The sequence below is a fragment of the Sapajus apella genome, unplaced genomic scaffold (genome assembly GCF_009761245.1).
Source record: "Sapajus apella isolate SASKATOON/1434 unplaced genomic scaffold, GSC_monkey_1.0 scaffold85, whole genome shotgun sequence".
NCBI classification, from domain to species: Eukaryota; Metazoa; Chordata; class Mammalia; order Primates; family Cebidae; genus Sapajus; species Sapajus apella.
This window is the reverse complement of record NW_022437025.1, coordinates 5,718,919-5,737,005: the sequence shown is the minus strand read 5'-3', so window position 1 is coordinate 5,737,005 and position 18,087 is coordinate 5,718,919. Positions and strand designations below refer to the sequence as shown.

Sequence of the window (18,087 nt, the reverse complement as noted above, 5' to 3'; positions counted from 1 at the left end):
ATGCATTGGGTATTTCTCCTAATGCTATCCCTCCCCTTGTCCCGCACCCCCTGACAGGCCCCAGTGTGTGATGTTCTCCTCCCTGTGTCCATGTGTTCTCATTGTTCAGCTCCCCCTTGTGAGTGAGAACATGCAGTGTTTGGTTTTCTGTTCCCGTGTTAGTTTGCTGAGAATCATGGCCTCCACCTTCATCCATGTCCCTGCAAAGGACCTGAACTCATTATGTTTTATGGCTAATGCAGTGAATTTTTGTGTACAGGCCTTGCTAACTTCAGTTACTAGTTCTAGTAGCTTATCCGTAGTTCTTTTGGATATTATCTGTAGAAAATTGTGCAGTCTGTGAACAAGCTTCTTTCTTTCCGTTCTTACACCTTTAATTTTGTTTTCTTGTCTTACTGCATGGCCAGGCTCTGCCATATAGTGCTGAATTGAAGTGGGGCTGGCAGAATCCTAGTCTGGGTCTTGGTCTCTGGGAAAGCTTTCATTATTTCCTCATTAAGTGTGAGGTTTGCCATAGGATACCTTTTATCAGATACGTTATTCTTTATTAGATTAAGGAAGTTTCCTTTTAGTCCTAGTAAAGTTTTTTTTTTTTAAAAATTATGACTGTTGTATTTTACTACATGATTTTTCCCTGCATCTATTGATAGTTATATGTTTTCTACTTTACATGGTAAATAACATTGTATTTTTCTAATGTTAAATTAGTTTTGCATTCTTAGAATAATCTCAACTTATTCATAATATACTTTATGTAATCATTGATTTGATTTGCATATTTTCCTTAGGACTTTATTGTCTATATTCATGAGAGTATGAGCTGTAATTTTCTTTTTCGTTTTGATACCAAAATTATGCTCACCTTATAAAATGGGTTGGGAGAGTTCTACTTTCTGTTTTCTCAAAGAGTTTCTGTAAGATTTTTCTCTGGTGATTATATGAACCTACCAATGTGTTAAAACCTGCAGAACTGGCTGGGCACAGTGGCTTATGCCTATAATCCCAGAACTTTGGGAGGCCGAGGCGGGCAGATCACCTGAGGTCTGCCGTTTGACAGCAGCCTGGCCAATATGGTAAAACACACCGTCTCTACTAAAATGCAAAAATAAACCAGAGCGTGCTGGTGGGCACCTGTAATCCCAGCTACTGGGGAGTCTGAGGTGGGTGAATTGCTTGAACCCGAGAGGTGGAGGTTGCAGTGAGCTGGGATTGCACCATTGCGTTGTAGCTGGGATGGCAGAACAAGACTCCATCTCAAAAAAAAGAAAAAAAAAACCCTCATAGAACTATATACCAAAAAAATCCATTTTATTGTATGTGAATTGAAACATAATAATGGCTGGGTGTGGTGGCTGCAAACTGAGCTACTCGGGAGGCTGATGGAGGATTGCCTGAGCCCAGGAGTTCGAGTCCAGCCTGGGCAACATAGTGAGACCCCATTTTCGTTAACAACAACAACAACAACAACAAAAAATAAAAAGATAATAAAACACTTTCACAAGGGAATTAAAAAATATATATGTTCATGTACTCACCTACAGCCACTCCCTACAAACCTTCTGTCAGATGGTCCTCAGAGGGGCATCAGGAAGTCCTTGTTGTATAAGTCAGTTTCTTAATAATGATGCCAATAAATAGATTTGTCAAATGATGTAATGGATTTCCTGAGGGGGCAGGATGGGGGAGGAGAGGGCTAGTGAAAGGTCTGTCCCCTGAGTGTGTATATTTCTTCCTTAATGTTTGGAAGACTTCACCAGTAAAGCCATCTGGACCTGGAGTTTTCTGTGTGAGTTTCTAAATTATTGAGTTAATTTTGTTGTTATGGAGGTGTAATATATAAAATGTGACTGTTGAGGAAGAATTTGAAGAGGTGTGGGAACACGAGGCTGCAGGGTCTGTTTGGCGATGAGGTGGCAGGGCTGGGAAGGCTTTGGCTGAAACGCTGTCGTCGTGGTTATGCCCCTTTATGGAGTGATTGCTCTGCGCCCCACCCATAGCTGATGTCCCAGACCAAGAGACGCGGTTTGACTCCTTGGGTAGTGGGAACGGACGAGAAGTGTTAAGTAGGCCAGCAGGAGTGCAAGTGTCTGTGCAGAACAGTGGTTCTCAGATCCAGGTGTGCCTCGGAGCCACTGCAGGGCTCGTGGAGCCAGAGACTGCTGGGCCCCACCTGGGTTGATGGTTCCATAGGTCTGGGAAGGGCTCAAGAATTTGTATTTCTAGCCAGTGCCACTGCTGGTCCAGACGCCCCACTTGAGAACCACAGGGTTTGATCGTATCTTTTTTTTTTTTTTGAGACAGACTCTTGCTGTGTCACCCAGGCTGGAGTGCAGTGGCTCCATCTCGGCTCAGTGCAACCTCCGCCTCCCAGGTTCAAGCAATTCTCCCGCCTTGGCCTCCTGAGTAGCTGGGACTATAGCTGTGTGCCACCACGCCTTGCTAATTTTTGTATTTTTACTAGAGATGGGGTTTCACTATGTTAGCTAGGATGGTCTTGAGCTCCTGACCTCCTGATCTGCCCCACCTCGGCCCCCAGAGTGCTGGAATTACAGGCGTGAGCCACTGTGCCAGGCCAGTCATATTCATTAATTGCTCCCCTCAACACTGGGGCAGGGATTTTGTCAGTTTTGTCCCCTCTAGTCCCCTGGGCCTAGTACAGACTAGGTGCTCAGGACCACTCTGCCAGGCCAGCTCCTATACTTGATTGTCCAGGTTTTTTTTTTTTTTTTTTTTAATTACAAAAGTAATATATGTGTGTTTGATTTTTTTAAAAATAGTGCAGACATCTGTAAAATAAAAGTAAAATTCTCTTTTCTGCTCCTCACCCAGTGCCTCTCAGCAGACTTCTTTGGTGCCTTTGCATACATGCAAACACACAGACAGGTGTTTTCTTTGTCAAGGGATGATGGAACTGACTTTTAGAAAGAGGATGCTGGCTGGGGCTTGAGGAGGGTGGTTCTGCCGGGGCTAGTTGTTGACATAACTGAATGGCATTGACTCCAAGGGAACCAACCCATAGTGCATGCTTGTGGTTTAGAATAGATCAATTTTTATGAGATGGAATCTTGTTCTGTCACCAGGCTGGAGTGCAGTGGCACGATCTCAGCTCACTGCAACCTCCACCTCCTGGGTTCAAGTGATTGTCCTTCCTCAGCCTTCTGAGTAGCTAGGATTACAGGTGCCTGCCATCACACCTGGCTAATTTTTGTATTTTTGGTAGAGATGGGGATACAAAATGTTGTTCACCATGTTGGCCAGGTTGGTCTCGAACTCCTGACCTCAGGTGCTCCACCCGCCTCAGCCTACCAAAGTGCTGGATGACAGGTGTCAGCCACCTCACCCGGCCATAAGAATAGATCAGATCAGTCTTTGGGGACGTGAGATTGTTAGTTAGCTCTGGGTGTTGCTTTTTGTCTTCAACAGTATTGAAGTGAGTGGGGGTGAATCTGGAGCGATGGTTCTAATGTAGGTATTTAGATAAATTTCATGTCTGTGCTTGTGATCCACCGGCAGACCTGGCACAGGGCAGTCGCTCAGGAAGTGCTGTGTGCTTGGCGCTTTTCCACGTCCAAGGTCCCCTGGGTTTTGTGACTGGTGGCCTGCCCTGCCACGGCATGTGGTGCGGAGCTGTGTCCCAGGTCCGGGAAGCCCGTCACTCAGGCTTTGCTTCCCAGACTGCCTGCACTCCTCCCTCCCTGTGACTGGGAGGCCCGCCCTGCCGCCCCCGCCTTTCCAGCCGGCCTGCTCCATCCTGCTTGCCTTCACCTTGCAGACTCGAGGGGCAGGGCTCTGAGTGCACCCATGGTGTTTCCTGGGACTGTGGCTCTGGCTTGCCAGGAATGTGGCGCAGGGAGGGTCCCTGCTTCTGCGGCCGGCCGCTCGGAGCTGGAGCTTCGAGGTCACGGTAGACACGATGGCCGCCTCCCCTGCTCTCCTGTTCAGGGACAGGTTTGTGGTTGTGTTCTTGCCTTTCTTGCTGTTGGAACTGGAGACAACTGGAGCAGGGTCTTTCCTGGCATGTAGCTTTGATAGCATGTGACCCCCGGCCTTGGTTGGGCTGAGTTGTTTCTGTGGGTCTTCCCCGGTATGAAATGGAGGTGGTCCTTTCTATCAGCATCTCTGAGTGCAGAGCTTGCTGGGCCAGTGCTTCTGCTCATGTGTATCTGATGCCCACTGTGCTCCTTTGACTTGGATATTCTGTTTTTAAGAACTAACTTTTTTTTTTTTATTTGAGACAGAGTCTGGCTCTGTCGCCCAGGCTGGAGTGCAGTGGTATGATCTTGGCTCACTGCAGCCTCCATCTCCCGGGTTCACGTGATTCTCCTGCCTCACCCTCCCTAGTAGCTGGGACTACAGATGTGTGCCACTATGCCCAGCTAATTTTTTGTGTTTTTTTTTTAGTAGAGATGGGGTGTTACCATGTTGGCCAGGTTGATCTCGAACTCCTGGCCTCAAGTGATCCGCCCGCCTTGGCCTCGCAAAGTTCTGGAATTACAGGCATGAGCGACTGTGCCTGGCCAGGATTAACTTTTTAGCGTCAGATACTACATGGGTAGCGTTTTCTGAAAGAAGAGTGGCTCCAAGTATTTCCAGCTCCGAGGTACCTTTCATTGTGTGTGGACTGGGAATTTTCAGCACAGTGATTGATGATGGTAATAGAACCTCACTTTCTTTCTGCATATTTCCAGTAGAGGAGGTCGGATTTTCTTACACAGGAGCCTTGCTTTGTTTTTCATGTCTCTGTGACAGTTGAGAAGGCTGGCCCTTTTCCCTTGTGTTTTCCAAGGAGAGTCAGGCCCATGTGAATATATGTGGCAGTGTCAGCTTTTGGGAGGTGGAGATCTGGAAAATACACCTCAGAAGTGGGGTTTAGAGGAAGCATTCAGGATTTTGCCTTCTCTACCTTTGGTGAATAATAGGATTGCTGTGTCCCTTCAGGAGGAAGCGTCTTAGCCTCGCCGCGCCTTGGCGTGCTGTCCGTACAGTGGCGGCCATGATACCTTTCTTGTAGGGTTATGGGAGGAGAATGTAAAACGTAGGTAAAGTGCCTGGCGTAGCACTAGGCAGGCACCTGATAGTGCCCTGTACCAGATAACTATGATTCAGAGGAAGACGCCCTCCTGGGCCAGGCAGTCTCTGTGGGAGTCGAGTGCTGCATGGCTCAGCTGGCTTCCGACTTTCGGAACCGGAAGTTGCCAGCAGTTTCTGTTAATGAGACAAACGAGGGAAAGAGTCAGAAGCCCTGAGTAGCCGCTGCAGTGCAAACAGGTGTTGAAGTGTACAGGATCTTGAGGGAGGGGGACTTTGGGTTTATTTCTTAACACTTGAGAGGCTTTGAGAAAGCCCTGGTGAGTATCCGTGGCTGGTGGAACCTGCCCCACCGGGTCAGGGAGGATTGCGTCCTGCCTCTCCAGCTGTCCTCTGCCTTCAGGGACAGGTAGCAGCCTCGGACACGTAAGTCCAAGTCGCAGCTCTGTGTTGCTTAGCGGATGTGTCTGGGCCTGTCTCCCGAGCCTCCTACCTTCCTCTGTGTTAAGCGCAATAATAATTCTAATGTAATCTTTATAAAAATTCATTGAGAAAAGCTTTCATTCAATAATCTGAGTGTTTACTCTGTGCCAGTTAACTGTTGTGGACACTAGAGACAGAGCAGTAACTAGAAGAGATGGTGTCCGTGTCCATGAGTTTTATATTCTGTTGAAGGAGACGGATCACAGACCCCAGACTTGTACCTAACTTTGTTCATAATTAAGCTTTTTTTCTTAAAGAGAATTCCCCAAACTGTGTAAGCTTCAAAGCCCCCCAAACCTGGATCTGCCCCTGCGAACAGATGACGGAAGTGCTGATGTCGCAGGTGTGGGGGAGTGTGGTGGAGGGGAGGCGGTTGTACGGTACTGAGCGCCCCTGGCCAGAGGCTCCCGAGCAGCTCTGGCTCACTAGATAGATCTTGGCCAGATAGATCTTGTATTCCAAGAGAAGCTGGAAACCCAGGTGTTTCTCTGATGTTTAAAAATGTTGAACATATCAAACTGAAGAACACAGTGTAGACAGACAACAGGTTACCAGTATGCCATCCCAGCCAATGGCTCCTGCACGCACAACTACACAGACCTGCCACTCAGCGCCTTGAGTGTGTTGAATGACTAATATGCCTCGTCCCCCTTCACTGTCCCCTGGCCCTAGGAAGAAGTTGGCATGATCTCTAATTGCCGGTGAAAGGAGGCCCACGGACTGGGGTTGCTTGCCCAGGGCTGCTGCTCTCTGGAAGGGCAGGGCTGGCATAGCCACAGGTCTCCTCAAAGCCTCCTGCTCCTCACTTCTCAGCCAGTGCAGGTGACACGAGGTTTACCTCCCACCTGTGAGCTTCTAGATGCAGATAGGTGCCTGAGTTGCTTGTGTGGGGAAGGAGCGCTGGGTCTGTGGCCGAACTCCGGTGTGGGGCCTTCCCACCAGGAGGGCCACAGTTCCTCACTGCTCCGTTTGCTAGAGGCAGTGGGAGTGGGATGGACAGCGAGTAAGCTGCTTCCAGCCACTTGGTTGTCTTTGCCTTTTTACAAACATTGATCAGTGTCTCTCCCACCACGCCCCACAGCTTTGCCTTTCTTAGGAAAAGTCTGGGAGTGGAACAGGAGCGTGGTTGCACCGAGCTGGGAGCTGCATCGCTTGCTGTGTCCTCCTCTTGAGGGTGGGGCCAGCCAGCCGTTCTTCATTTGTCCTGGGAGGAAAGCGGAGAGACTCGTGGCCTGCACTAGGAAAGTAGACGCCATGTCTACCGACTCCATGTACTTGCCTGGGGAGACCTGGAAGGGCCTGAGTTTGAGTCCCAGATGGGTGACCTTGGGAACTTACCCATCGTCTAGGCTGTTTTCCTTGGAATGCTATCACCAATGTCACGCTCAAGGAGTGGGTGATGTTTATAGCAAATTCCATGGGGCAGGTGCTCCATGCCTAGAACAGTGTCTGACTTCGAGTCAACACACATTTGAACAAAGAAATATTTAGGTCAAGAAATACTTGGACAAATGGAGGTGAAAGTTGCTGGCATGGTGTGTAGTCTCCTTGCTTGTAAAGGTCTTTGTTTCTGTGTTCTGAAGCTGTGGGCACACTTCCTCTCCTTTATCCATGCCGGGCTCACCTCTTGCTTTTGCCTACTGGTCTCCTCTGGTATTGCCAGGAGAGGAATTTGGACTGGTGATTGGGCACTTCTTGCTATATTCGTGGGAAGAGAATGTGTCTTTTAGGTTTTATCTTAGAAAGTTAGAGGGAGAAGGCCAAGGCGGGAGGATGGTTTGAGCCCAGGAATTTGAGACCAGCCTGGGCCACATGGTGAGACCCTGTCTCTAAATTAGCCGAGTATAGTGGGATGAGCCTGTGGTCCCAGCTGCTTGAGAGGGTGAGGTGGGAGGACTGCTTGAGCCCACGAGGTTGAGGCTGCAGTGAGCCATGTTCATACCACTGCACTCCAGCCTGGGTGACAGAGTGAGACGCTCTCAAAAAAAAAAAAAGAGGCTGCTGGCTTTTTTTAATGGACTGGTTTTATCACCCCCTTTTTGGCGTATCCCAGCCTTCTTGGAGATGTTAAGCCTACAGTGCTGACTAGAAATACAACTCAGCCCTTTAGCCTGGGCTGGGCTCATGCTGCTCCCAGGTTCTCAGCTCCCCAGGGACAGACACTGTCACTATGCTCTGTGTGCCACTCAGCAGCTGAATACAGCGCCAGGTGTGGGTCAGGTTGAGTCATCGCTGCCCAGATGGCTGTCCTAGGTGGCCAGCCCACAACATGGACTTGCAGTTAGAGCCCAAGTCTGCAGCTGATGGTCAGCCACCTTTCCACTGGCTTCACCTGCTTCATACTGGGGGCCGAGTAGGTTATGTCCCTTGAGCATCCTGACTTCAGTGGCTCTAGGAGGTGGGTGATGGGGTAAGGGTGGTAGAGGTGATCCCCACCTACACACACACACACACACGCACACGCACACACACACACACGCACACACACACACACACACACACACAAAGAGATATTACTGAACAATCTTTATGTTTTATTTATTTTTAGAGACAGGGTCTCGCTCTGTCACCCTGTCACCCAGGCTGGAGTGCAGGGGCTCAGTCAGCTCGCTGCAGCCTCATAACTCCTGGGCTCAAGCAGTCCTCCCCCCTCAACTAGCCGAGTAACTGAGAGCATAGGTGTGCACCACCACGCCTGGCTAATTTTTTAAAAAATGTTTTGTAGAGATGAGGTCTCACTATGTGGCCCAAGCTATTCTCAAACTCCTGGCCTCAAGTGATCCACCCACCTTGCCTACCAAAGTGCTGGGATGACAGGCATGCGCCACCACACCCAGCCTGAACAGTCTTCTTGATGCCCTCCCCTGGAATGCTCTCACCCTTCAGTCTTCTTTCTCTCACCCTCCAAGGCTGGACATTCCTCTTGGTTCTCAAGGTGTCCCTGCCCCATCTCATTGGCTAGTTTGTTGGTCAGCTTCTTGAGGATGGGTATCTTCTTAATTCATCTGTTTGTTTTATAGTCTGGGCCTTGGAGACAATAGGTTCCCACTTAAGACTGTGTGTAATGGAATCAACTATGCAGGGTGCCAGGCGCGTAGCAGGTGCTGGGTGCTTTCCTGGCGTATTTATCACATTGAATCCTGGGAGGTAGGAATGAGGCTCAGAAGCAGTGCCTGCCAAGAGGTAAATTCAGGGGCAGACACAGCTCTGCCTGCTTCTCCGAAGCTCCTGGTCCCCGCTGAGGGGACCTCCAGGTCCTCCTCCAGGCTCACAGCTTGCTGCTGCTGTATCCGGCGGGCCCTTGGCCTTTGGGAAGCACGTGTGGGCAGGGGCTTGTGCAGAGCCGCTGAGTGAGTGGGAACAAGGGGTGATCACGGGCACAGCTCTCCAGGCAGCCCGTTCTCTGTAACCCTCTCAGGATCCGTTTTTGAGGCATAGTAGGCAGGATGATTGTACTTAGGCTGTGGAATAAACGTTTTCGTGTCTGTTCCAAAGGCCTTGCTTTTTGCTGTTAGAAGCACATCACTGAATACTTTCATTTTTTCTTGGCCTTTTGTTACTAAGTCACTTTCTACCTAATGCAACAGGAGTGGCCTGATTTGCCAAGTTGTGTTGCTAGGAGTGCAGAAAAATCCGGTACTTTTTTGGGGTATGATGAAGTCTTACTGGGTTGAAGGATGGGGTGGGAGTGCTATAAAGCATTTCATTTTCTAACGGCAGAAATACCTAGTTTTTCAGTGGCTTTTAAATGTTTTTTGAACTTTTTTCAATCGGTGATATATTTGCATGGCTCAGAAATAAAAAAGTACAAGACAGCATATGGGCGAAAAGTTGGCTTTCTGCTCTGTGCCTTTTTTGTTTTTTGTGTTTTTGAGACAGTGTCTGGCTCTGTTGTCCAGGCTGGAGTGCAGTGGTGCCATCTTAGTTCACAGCAACCTCTGCCTCCCGGCCTCAAGTGATTCTCCCGCTTTAGTCTGCCAAGTAGCTGGGACTACAGATGCACATCACCATGCCTGGCTATTTTTTTTTCTTTTTTGTAAAGACAAGCTTTTGCCATGTTGCCCAGGCTGGTCTCAAACTCCTGAGCTCAAGTAATCCGCCCACCTCTCCCTCCCAACATGCTGGGATCACAGGTATGAGCCATTGTGCCTGGCCTACCCCTTGCCTTTTGCTACCCAATATCCAGTCCCAGAAGCAATGGATATAACCGGGTTTTGTGTCCTTCCAGAGAGTCTGTGCCTGTCCAGGCAAATGTAGGTGCAGGTGTTACATGGCCTGCCTGGTATAGCTATGTATCCTGCTTTTTTCCTTTCCAAAAACTTCCCTTAAAGCTGTGTATGAGTGTATTAGGAACTCTTGGGTTGTTTCCAGACTTGACTTGACATTAGAAAATAATAATATATTTGATGTCAGCCAGCATATTTCAGCATGATGATCTGCACCTTTGGCGTGTCCAGTGGCTCCCGAGGGGGCAGCACAGGCCCCAGCCTGTTGTCAGAAGGTGAGGGGTGCTGGAGCCTCCAGGCGGTTTGCTTTTTCTCCACTCACACTCAGCCCCCAGCCCCGCTGCCTGTGAAAGACCGTGGTAACAGCGTGGAGGAGGCTGAGAGACCAGAATCTGTGCCCAGCGCACACCTGACTACTCATGTTGGGAACGGGGCTTCCGAAGGTCCATTTCTTCCAGTTAAATGTATAAACCGCTGACCTCGCTCCTAATTATCAGGACACCATGCCCTGGGATCCGGCACTACACACTGGACCTGGGAGCTCTGGCTTCACAGAAAAATGGACAGGCCATTATTTTTAACATTACTTTGTCATTGGTGTCCCCTGTCTTTTCCTCATTACTTTGCAAATCATTGGAGAAATGCCCCAGGGAAGCACTGGGCTCTTTTCCCTGTGCAGAAGTCCTCTGCCTCTCTCTGCCTTACAGGCAGGCTCTTCCCATGGCCGGGTGTGACCTGATCCCTGACAGCTAGTGTGTTTCCCAGGCTCTGCCATATGGCTTTAAAATGACGCTAGTCGGCCTTTGTGGACAAATCCGGGGGGGCCCAGCACCTACCAGGGCCCCCTTTCATGGGCACTTCCCATTCTTGTCCGCTGTGGCCTCCCAAATCTCTCTGCGCCATGGGGGAGCTGAGCTGGCTCCACTGAGGAGTTGAGTGAGGAGGACTCTGCAGTGCCCGGTCCACAAGAGGCTGTGCCTGGCAGTGGGGCTGCGTGTGTGTGGCTGGGCTGAGTCCCCTCATTTAATCCCAAGTCTCCTTTCGGGGGCGCTTACGGGCAGAGGGAGCAGCCTGTGTGGTAGGCCTGAGGTAGATGATTGGAGCCTCGATGCCATGGCCACAAAAACAGGCGCAAGTCCTTGGTGGGATTTGTGGCAGGGCTGGCATGGTCTACTTGTGCTTACAGAGGATGGCCCTGGGCTTGGTGTGGACCTGTGGGGTGCCAGAAGAAGGGGTGCGGCAGGCACACCTGGGGCCCAACTAGCATCTGTTCGAGGAGTGTGTGCAGCTGGAGAAAGGCAGGACAAGGTGGCTGGACTGTGGGGAGGCATGGTGTTCACCTGGAATCAGGAGGGTTAGAGCTGGGTGGTGGGGAAGCGTGGCATTCACGTGGAAGACTGGAGGGTTAGAGCACATACGACTGCCGGGTCTGTTGTTCGATGTCTGAATGCGGCCGAGGGCTGTTGAGAGAGTGTCTTGCTCTGGCCTCCTGACTGCAGAGGTGCCTCTGAGCCAAGGATGATCGATGGGGCCTTTAACACAAGACATCAGCCTTTTGGAAAGAAGAAATGTTTTTCCTCTCATCTTTGGGGAAGTTTTCAGGTCTCCTCTCCCACCTGCCGCAGGAGGAGGGCCTGAGTGGGCACCTGGACAAAGGGGCTAGGTAGGAGGTGAGATATGCCAGCAACCAGGTGCTGTGCAGGTGGGGACGGTGGCGGGAAAGGCGCTGGCTTGTGTGCACGTCAGGGTAGCGTGGGACAGGACTCATGAGCTAGAATCCTGGGCTCTCAGGGAACCCCGCTGCGACAGTAGGGGTGACACTGACTGTGTGTGGGTTGGAGGCAGGGCACCTACAGATACTGGTTGTTTACTTGCTGTGCCTTGGTGGTGGGGTTGCGGCAGTGGCAGGTGAGTCTCACCAGGGTTAATGAGTGCTCTGTGTCTGCGCAGCAGTGGAGACAGCTTGGAGGGCAACAGCTGCTTGTCCTTAATGCTGCTGGTAGAGTGCTTTTCTCTATGGGACGAAGGAGTTTCTTCTTCCCACAGAGGAGCCCTTTATTGGGGATGCAAAACAAAAGGAGTCCAACGTTCCTGTGGCAGGGTTGGCAAATGGCCCTCATCCCCTGCTGGCCGCCCCCCAGCTTCCAGCCCACTCCAGGGAGGTTGTGGTGGTCTGCCACTCCTTGCCTGCTTTCTCCCAGCTCCCCACCACCCGTTACCCCTTCTTTCCACGGGGATTCCTTCCTGCTGAGAGGTTACCCGTGTTGAGTTCTCTGTCCCAGGCCTTGATTGTCTGGGTTGCACTCCCCTTACCTGGCACCTGCACCTTGCATGTCAATCCTGCCTCCTCGTCACCCTGCACTTGCCTTCCCTGCCCACACACAGGATGGCTGCTCCATTTGCCAGCAGACACGTGTGTAGCACCTACTGCAAGCTGGTTAGATCCTGGGGATGCAGAGGTGGCTCCACCCTGCACTCTGGGAGACCCCACCAAAAGGCGAAGGCACGTGGAAAGGAGAGGGGATACGGTCCATCCCATTGGCACCATCCCATAAAGGGAATGCCCTGTGCTTTGGAAACAGAAGCAAGGGAGCCCAGGCCTGGGCAGCTGGTCGGGGAAGGCTCTGCAGAATACCCTGAGGGCAAGTGTGAGGATTTCTAATGCTGGGGGTGGGGCACGTGCATTTGAAATAGTGAAAAGAGGAAGCTTGGAGCCAGCAGCCCCCTCTGTTCTGTCTCCTGGGAGTGTCCGGGATGGTGGCTGTGGCCACTGTGTGCTCACCATCTGAAGGCCAAGGGTTGGGCTGCCTCACTGGGCCACACAGCGTATGAAGCAGCAGCCAAGGGACTGCTGGGCGAGCCACTGGGAGCCAGAAAGGAGGATGTCCTTTCAGCCCAGAGCCCAGGCTGTAGCACCTTTCCACTTGTAGTGACTTGTTTTGGGGTCGTACTTCAGCCTCTTACATACACAAGAAAAATATCAACATGCTTTTTATAAACTTTTCAAGAGTAATGGCCTATCATGAGCCTAAGCTCTTATGTTAAAAATAATCATGCAACTTTGATTTTTTTTTTTTGAGACTGAGTCTTACTCTGTCGCCGAGGCTGGAGTGCAATGGCGTGATCTCGGCTCGACCTCTGCCTCTCAGGTTCAAGTGATTCTCCTGTCTCAGCCTCCTGAGTATCTGGAATTATAGGCATGCGCTACCATGCCTGGCTAATTTTTGTATTTTTAATAGAGACGGGTTTCACCATGGTGCACAGGCTGGTCTCAAACTCCTGGGCTCAAGCGATCCACCCGCCTCGGCCTCCCAAAGTGCTGAGATTATAGGCATGAGCCACTGTGCCTGGCCACAACTTTGATTTTTGACATTAATTTTTATCTGCACTACCTTGGTACAGACTAACGCAGTGTGAGCTAAGACCTGAAAAACCCAAGTGTTCTGTTCCTCTTAGTTTTCCTCCTGCCAGCCCCTGTTTTGGTGAATAACACCCCCGCTTGTGCTCAGCCTTCCAGACCACAAACCTGGGAGCCGCTCACCCAGACTTCTCTTTTCTGCACATCCCCACACGCAGCGGCATCTGTGCAATTCTCCTGTCCATTCCTTAGACCCTCTGCAGCTCCCGTCCCTCCAGAGTCAAGAGGCCTGCCCGGATCCTGGTGCCTTCCACTTCCTGACTGCAGTTTGGTTTCTTTTTTGCCTTATGCCAGTTTCCCAGAGACCAACAATGCCTCTTCAGCAAAATGTACACCCCTAGTGAGCCCAGGTGCTGGCTACCAGGTTCTTATACCTTCTACTGCCTGCAGTTTTAACCTGCTTTTAATTGCATGAGTTCTTCACTGATGGCAAAATCTTAGATGTTAAATCGGTTGGATCTCAGACAGTTCAGAGTTCTTTCTCTCTGTTTTTTTGAGACAAGGTCTTGCTCTGTTGCCCAGGCTGAAGTGCAGTGGCCCGATCATAATGAAAGTTCCTTTCTTGTAAATAGAAATTGCCTTGGGCTATGAAGCTATTTCTGAAGTGATTATAACCACAACAGAAAAGGAAGGAAATAGTGAAACTATGTGTTTTCTTTTTTTGAAGGTTTCTGTAACTTTATTTTGATAAAATTTCAAATTTACTAAAAAATTGCAAAACCCCAGAACTCCAATATATTCTTTACCAGATTCACCAGCGGTATACATTTGGCTTCATTTGTTCTGCCTCTACTTTAAATTTTTAATTTTTTAATTTTTTGAGATGGATTTTCACTCTTTTCTCCCAGGCTGGAGTGCAATGGTGCAGTCTCGGCTCACCGCAACCTCCACCTCCCAGGTTCAAGCGATTTTCCTGCCTCAGCCTCCCAAGTATCTGGGATTACAGGCATGCACCACCACACATGGCTAAATTTGTATTTTTAGTAGAGACAGGGTTTCTCTGTGTTGGTCAGGCTGGTCTCAAACTCCTGACCTCGTGTGATCCGCCCACCTCGGCCTCCCAAAGTTCTGGGATTACAGGTATGAGCCACTGTGCCTGGCCTTGTTCTACCTCTCTTTATATATGATAGTGTATATACATATCTTTTCCTGTGCCATTAGAAGAGTAAGTTTGCTATACCATGCCTGTTTACCCTTAAATATATCAGCATATTTCCTAAGAACAAGGGCATTCCCTTATGTAACCATGGAACTGTTGTCAAAATGAGGAAACTTAACATTAATCCAATGCTGTTTTTAAATCCACAGTCTGTAATCAAACTTCATCAATTATCCCAATAATCTTTTTTTTTTTTTTTTTTGAGAGGGGGTGTCACTCTGTCACCCAGGTTGGAGTGCAATGGTGTGATCTTGGCTCTCTGCAACCTCCGCCTCCTGGGTTCAAGCAATTCTCCTGCCTCAGCCTCCTGAGTAGCTGGCATTACAGGCATGCACCACCATACCCAGCCCTCTTTCATGTCCTTTTCATCAGAAACATTTCCCCAGCCTTCCTTTGTTTTCATAATATGGACATTTTGAGAGCTTATAGGTCCGTTATTTTATAGATTGTCTCAGTCTGGGTGTGTCTGCTTCTCTTCATGTTGGATTCAGGTCATGCATTCTTAGGTATCAGCGCCATCAACTCGGAGTGTTGCTCTCTGTGCATCAGATCAGGTGTGCTGTGCCTTCTGGAGTTTTTAAAAATTATTTTTTAAATAGAGACGTGTCTTGCTCAGGCTGGTGGCATAATCATAGCTCACTGTATCCTTGAACTCCTGGGTTCCAATGATTTCACCTCAGCCTCCCCAATAGTAGCTATGGCTGCTGATACATGCCACAGTACCTGGCTAATTTAAAAAGAGTTTTTGTAGAGACAGAGTTTTGCTATGTTGCCCAGCTGTCTCAAACTTTTGGCCTCAAGCTATCTTCCTGCCTTGGCCTCCCAAAGTGCATGAGCCACCGCTCCTGGCTGGTGATGTTAGCTTTGATCGCTTGGCTGAAGTGCTGTCCCTCAAGTTTCTCCAGCATATTATTAACTCTTTTGCCTTGTGTCATTAATAAGGAATTTGTAGGAGACACTTTCGAGCTATGTAAAAATCCATTCCTCATTCAGCTTTCACCCACTAGTATAAGCATCCGTTGCTCATTGCCTGGCTCCATCAGTCTTTCTCTCCTAGGTACTAGGTGGCTTCCCAAGAGCTTTCCTCCTCCCCCATTAATTTCTATGTTCGTTTATTTGTACCTGTGTGGGCTAGTGGATTTGTTTTATTCAGTGAGTTATAATCCATTGTTCTCATTATTTCAGTCATTAAATTGTTCCAGATTGAGCCGGTGGGAGCCTGTTCAAGCTGGCTACTGTTTCTCTTAGACGCGTACCCATATTTCTTTCTTTCTTTCTTTCTTTTTCTTTTTCTTTTTCTTTTTTTTTTTTTTTTTTTGAGATGGAGTCTTGCTCTGTCACCCAGGCTGTAGTGCAGCGGCACGATCTCAGTTCAAGCATCCTCTGCTTCCCGGGTTCAAGCAATTCCCCTGCCTCAGCGAGTAGCTGGGACTACAGGCTCACGCCCCCATGCCCAGCTAATTTTTTCGTATTTTAGTAGAGATGAGGTTTCACCATGCTGACCATGATGGTCTCGATCCCCTGACGTCATGATCCGCCTGCCTCAGCCTCCCAAAGTGCTGGGATTACAGGCGTGAGCCACTGCGCCCGTTCCGTCCCCATATTTCTTTGAGCACTTTCTAGTCCAGCAAGATGCTACAGACTCGTGTTGTACTTTCTAGTAAGTCCTAGAAGCCATTTGTTTTTAATGAATGCACCAAGACCGTGCATTCCAAACATAGTTTATTTTGTATTAATACTACCGGTTGGGATTTATTTGTGTCACTAGAAACTTTCGTTTACATGTTCTTGGGAGAGAAGACCTTGTGATCATCTCATGAGTAACTTTCTTTTTATGATATGTGAACACTCATTATAAACAGGTAATACAAATTTACCTGGTAGATAATTTAAGCTAGAGGTTACGTACTGAAGCAGCTGTTGCTGTTAAACACTGATTGTGTACTTGAAATTTTAATGTGTCTAACAACCTTGTAGAACATGGGGCAGTGTGGCCTTGTTAAACCTAGGACACTGAGGCTTGGAGGGGTTAATACACTGGCCCAGTGCCATGTGGCTAATGAATGTTTGAGCCAGGATTTCAATTCAGTTTAGTCTGACTTCAAAGCTCACTTTTTCTGATACCCTTTGTTATGATATAACACTTTTTTTTTTACTGTAAATTATAGAATTTGTAAATTTAATAGTGGAATAACAAAAAGTTTATTTCTGGCTTAAGGTCTTTGTCCTGCTGTATAACTCTGTGTGAAAATCAAGTGTGAAGAATTAAAGTATGTGGTTCGTCACATTATCCCTCTCAGAAGAAAGTGGACTTATTTGTATTAGAGTGATTCTGCTGTCTTGCTGTTTCTTTAGATACTCAGAAATGCCCTAACCTTGTTATTTTCTTCCTATAGGAATCTGCTTGCTAGAAAACAAAGTGCAAGACTTGACAAACAAAATGACTTGGGATGGAAGTTATTTGGGAAAGTGCCACTCCGGGAGAATGCTCAGAAAGATTCAAAGAAAATACAAAAGGTACACAAGATATGAAACCACAGAAATAGGCCGCTGTATGTGTGTAGCGTATATTTATGAACCTTGCAAAAATGACCATTATGAGTCTGAAATTGGAAATCGCCTCATCTTATTTGCATGTCACATTCTTCAAATTTAAGTCTGTATTCAGAATGTGGATGAATTTAACTTTCATTTCTTACAGCTTGATATGTGCACATAGGAAAGTCTAGTTGACAGAGCTGGGCTCTAGACGTTTATAACTGTGTTTAGTCAGTTTCACCAATAGTTGCAAATGTGTTTATCATCCAATCTGTATTAACTGTTTGTTATTAAAGCTTTCTCCTGTGGGTTTCTTGGCACTTACATCCTTTCTGTGCTGCTCTGGGACAGAAAGGCGAGGGCTGTCATTCTGCAGCTCTGCTGGGATGCCTCTCCCTTGCTTACTCTGAGGTTGCCTAGTTTTGGGGTGGGGATGGAGTTCACTGTCAGACCAGGCCCACACGTCCTCACCACTGGGCTGCCTTGCTCCTTGCAGTGGGAGAGATGCCACTGCTGGAGGCTTGCACTCCTCCCTGTGAAGAGAGGGCCTGTGCTCAGACACAGCAAGTCCACTGCCTAGGTAGCCCTGACCACCGCCTGAGGCTTCACCTAGGCCCTGAGTCTCAGCTGGCTCAGCATCTTAAGAGTTTGCTGTCTGCCCAGCATCATGACCTCGCCACCAGCAGCCTTGCCACTCCAACCTCAGTTTTATATGCATTGACATTTGCTCAGTAAACTCTTGAGGCCAGTAAGCGCCAGGCCTCATGCTTGGCACTGGGGTTGGAAGGGACACAGCACCCATGCCCAGCAGCGTCCCTGTGGAAATGACTCTAGGGCAGGTGCAGGAGGAGTGGGGCACAGACAATTGAGGTTAAAGGTGTGACAGGGAATTAATTGCTGTGGGGATGATGTACTGAGTGATTACTATGTGCTAGTTGTAACTGATTAAGCACTCGTGTGTCTAGTTCCTTTAAAACTCCCAACAACCTTGTAAAGAAGATACTATTAAACTCAGTTTACCAAAGAAGCACTAGACACAGAGGCTTAGTGACTTGTGCTGGGACACGTTGCTAAGTAGCAGAGCTGGAAACCGGCCCCAGCCAGTGGGGTGCCAGGACCTCTTTTGCAGGCAGGGCCAGGCAGGTAGTGGGGACAGCATGAGCTAAGGGACACTGTGCAGCTGAGCCCAGGAGGCTGACTGCAGGGAGGAGGCTGGCTGCAGGGAGGAGGCTGGC

General features: G+C 48.8%; 1 protein-coding gene across 5 annotated transcripts in view; it reads left to right on the top strand.

Annotated features, from left to right (window-relative positions):
• TBC1D14 (TBC1 domain family member 14) overlaps positions 1-18,087 on the top strand; it is a 125,491-nt gene that overhangs the window by 45,317 nt on the left and 62,087 nt on the right. For 4 of the 5 annotated variants that reach the window (XM_032254124.1, XM_032254123.1, XM_032254122.1 and 1 more), the window contains exon 3: positions 16,711-16,831. In XM_032254124.1, the coding sequence (XP_032110015.1) occupies positions 16,711-16,831 (121 nt within the window). Of the gene's footprint in view, positions 1-3,770; positions 3,949-16,710; positions 16,832-18,087 lie in introns of those variants that run through there. The other variant, XM_032254125.1, reaches the window with a different exon arrangement.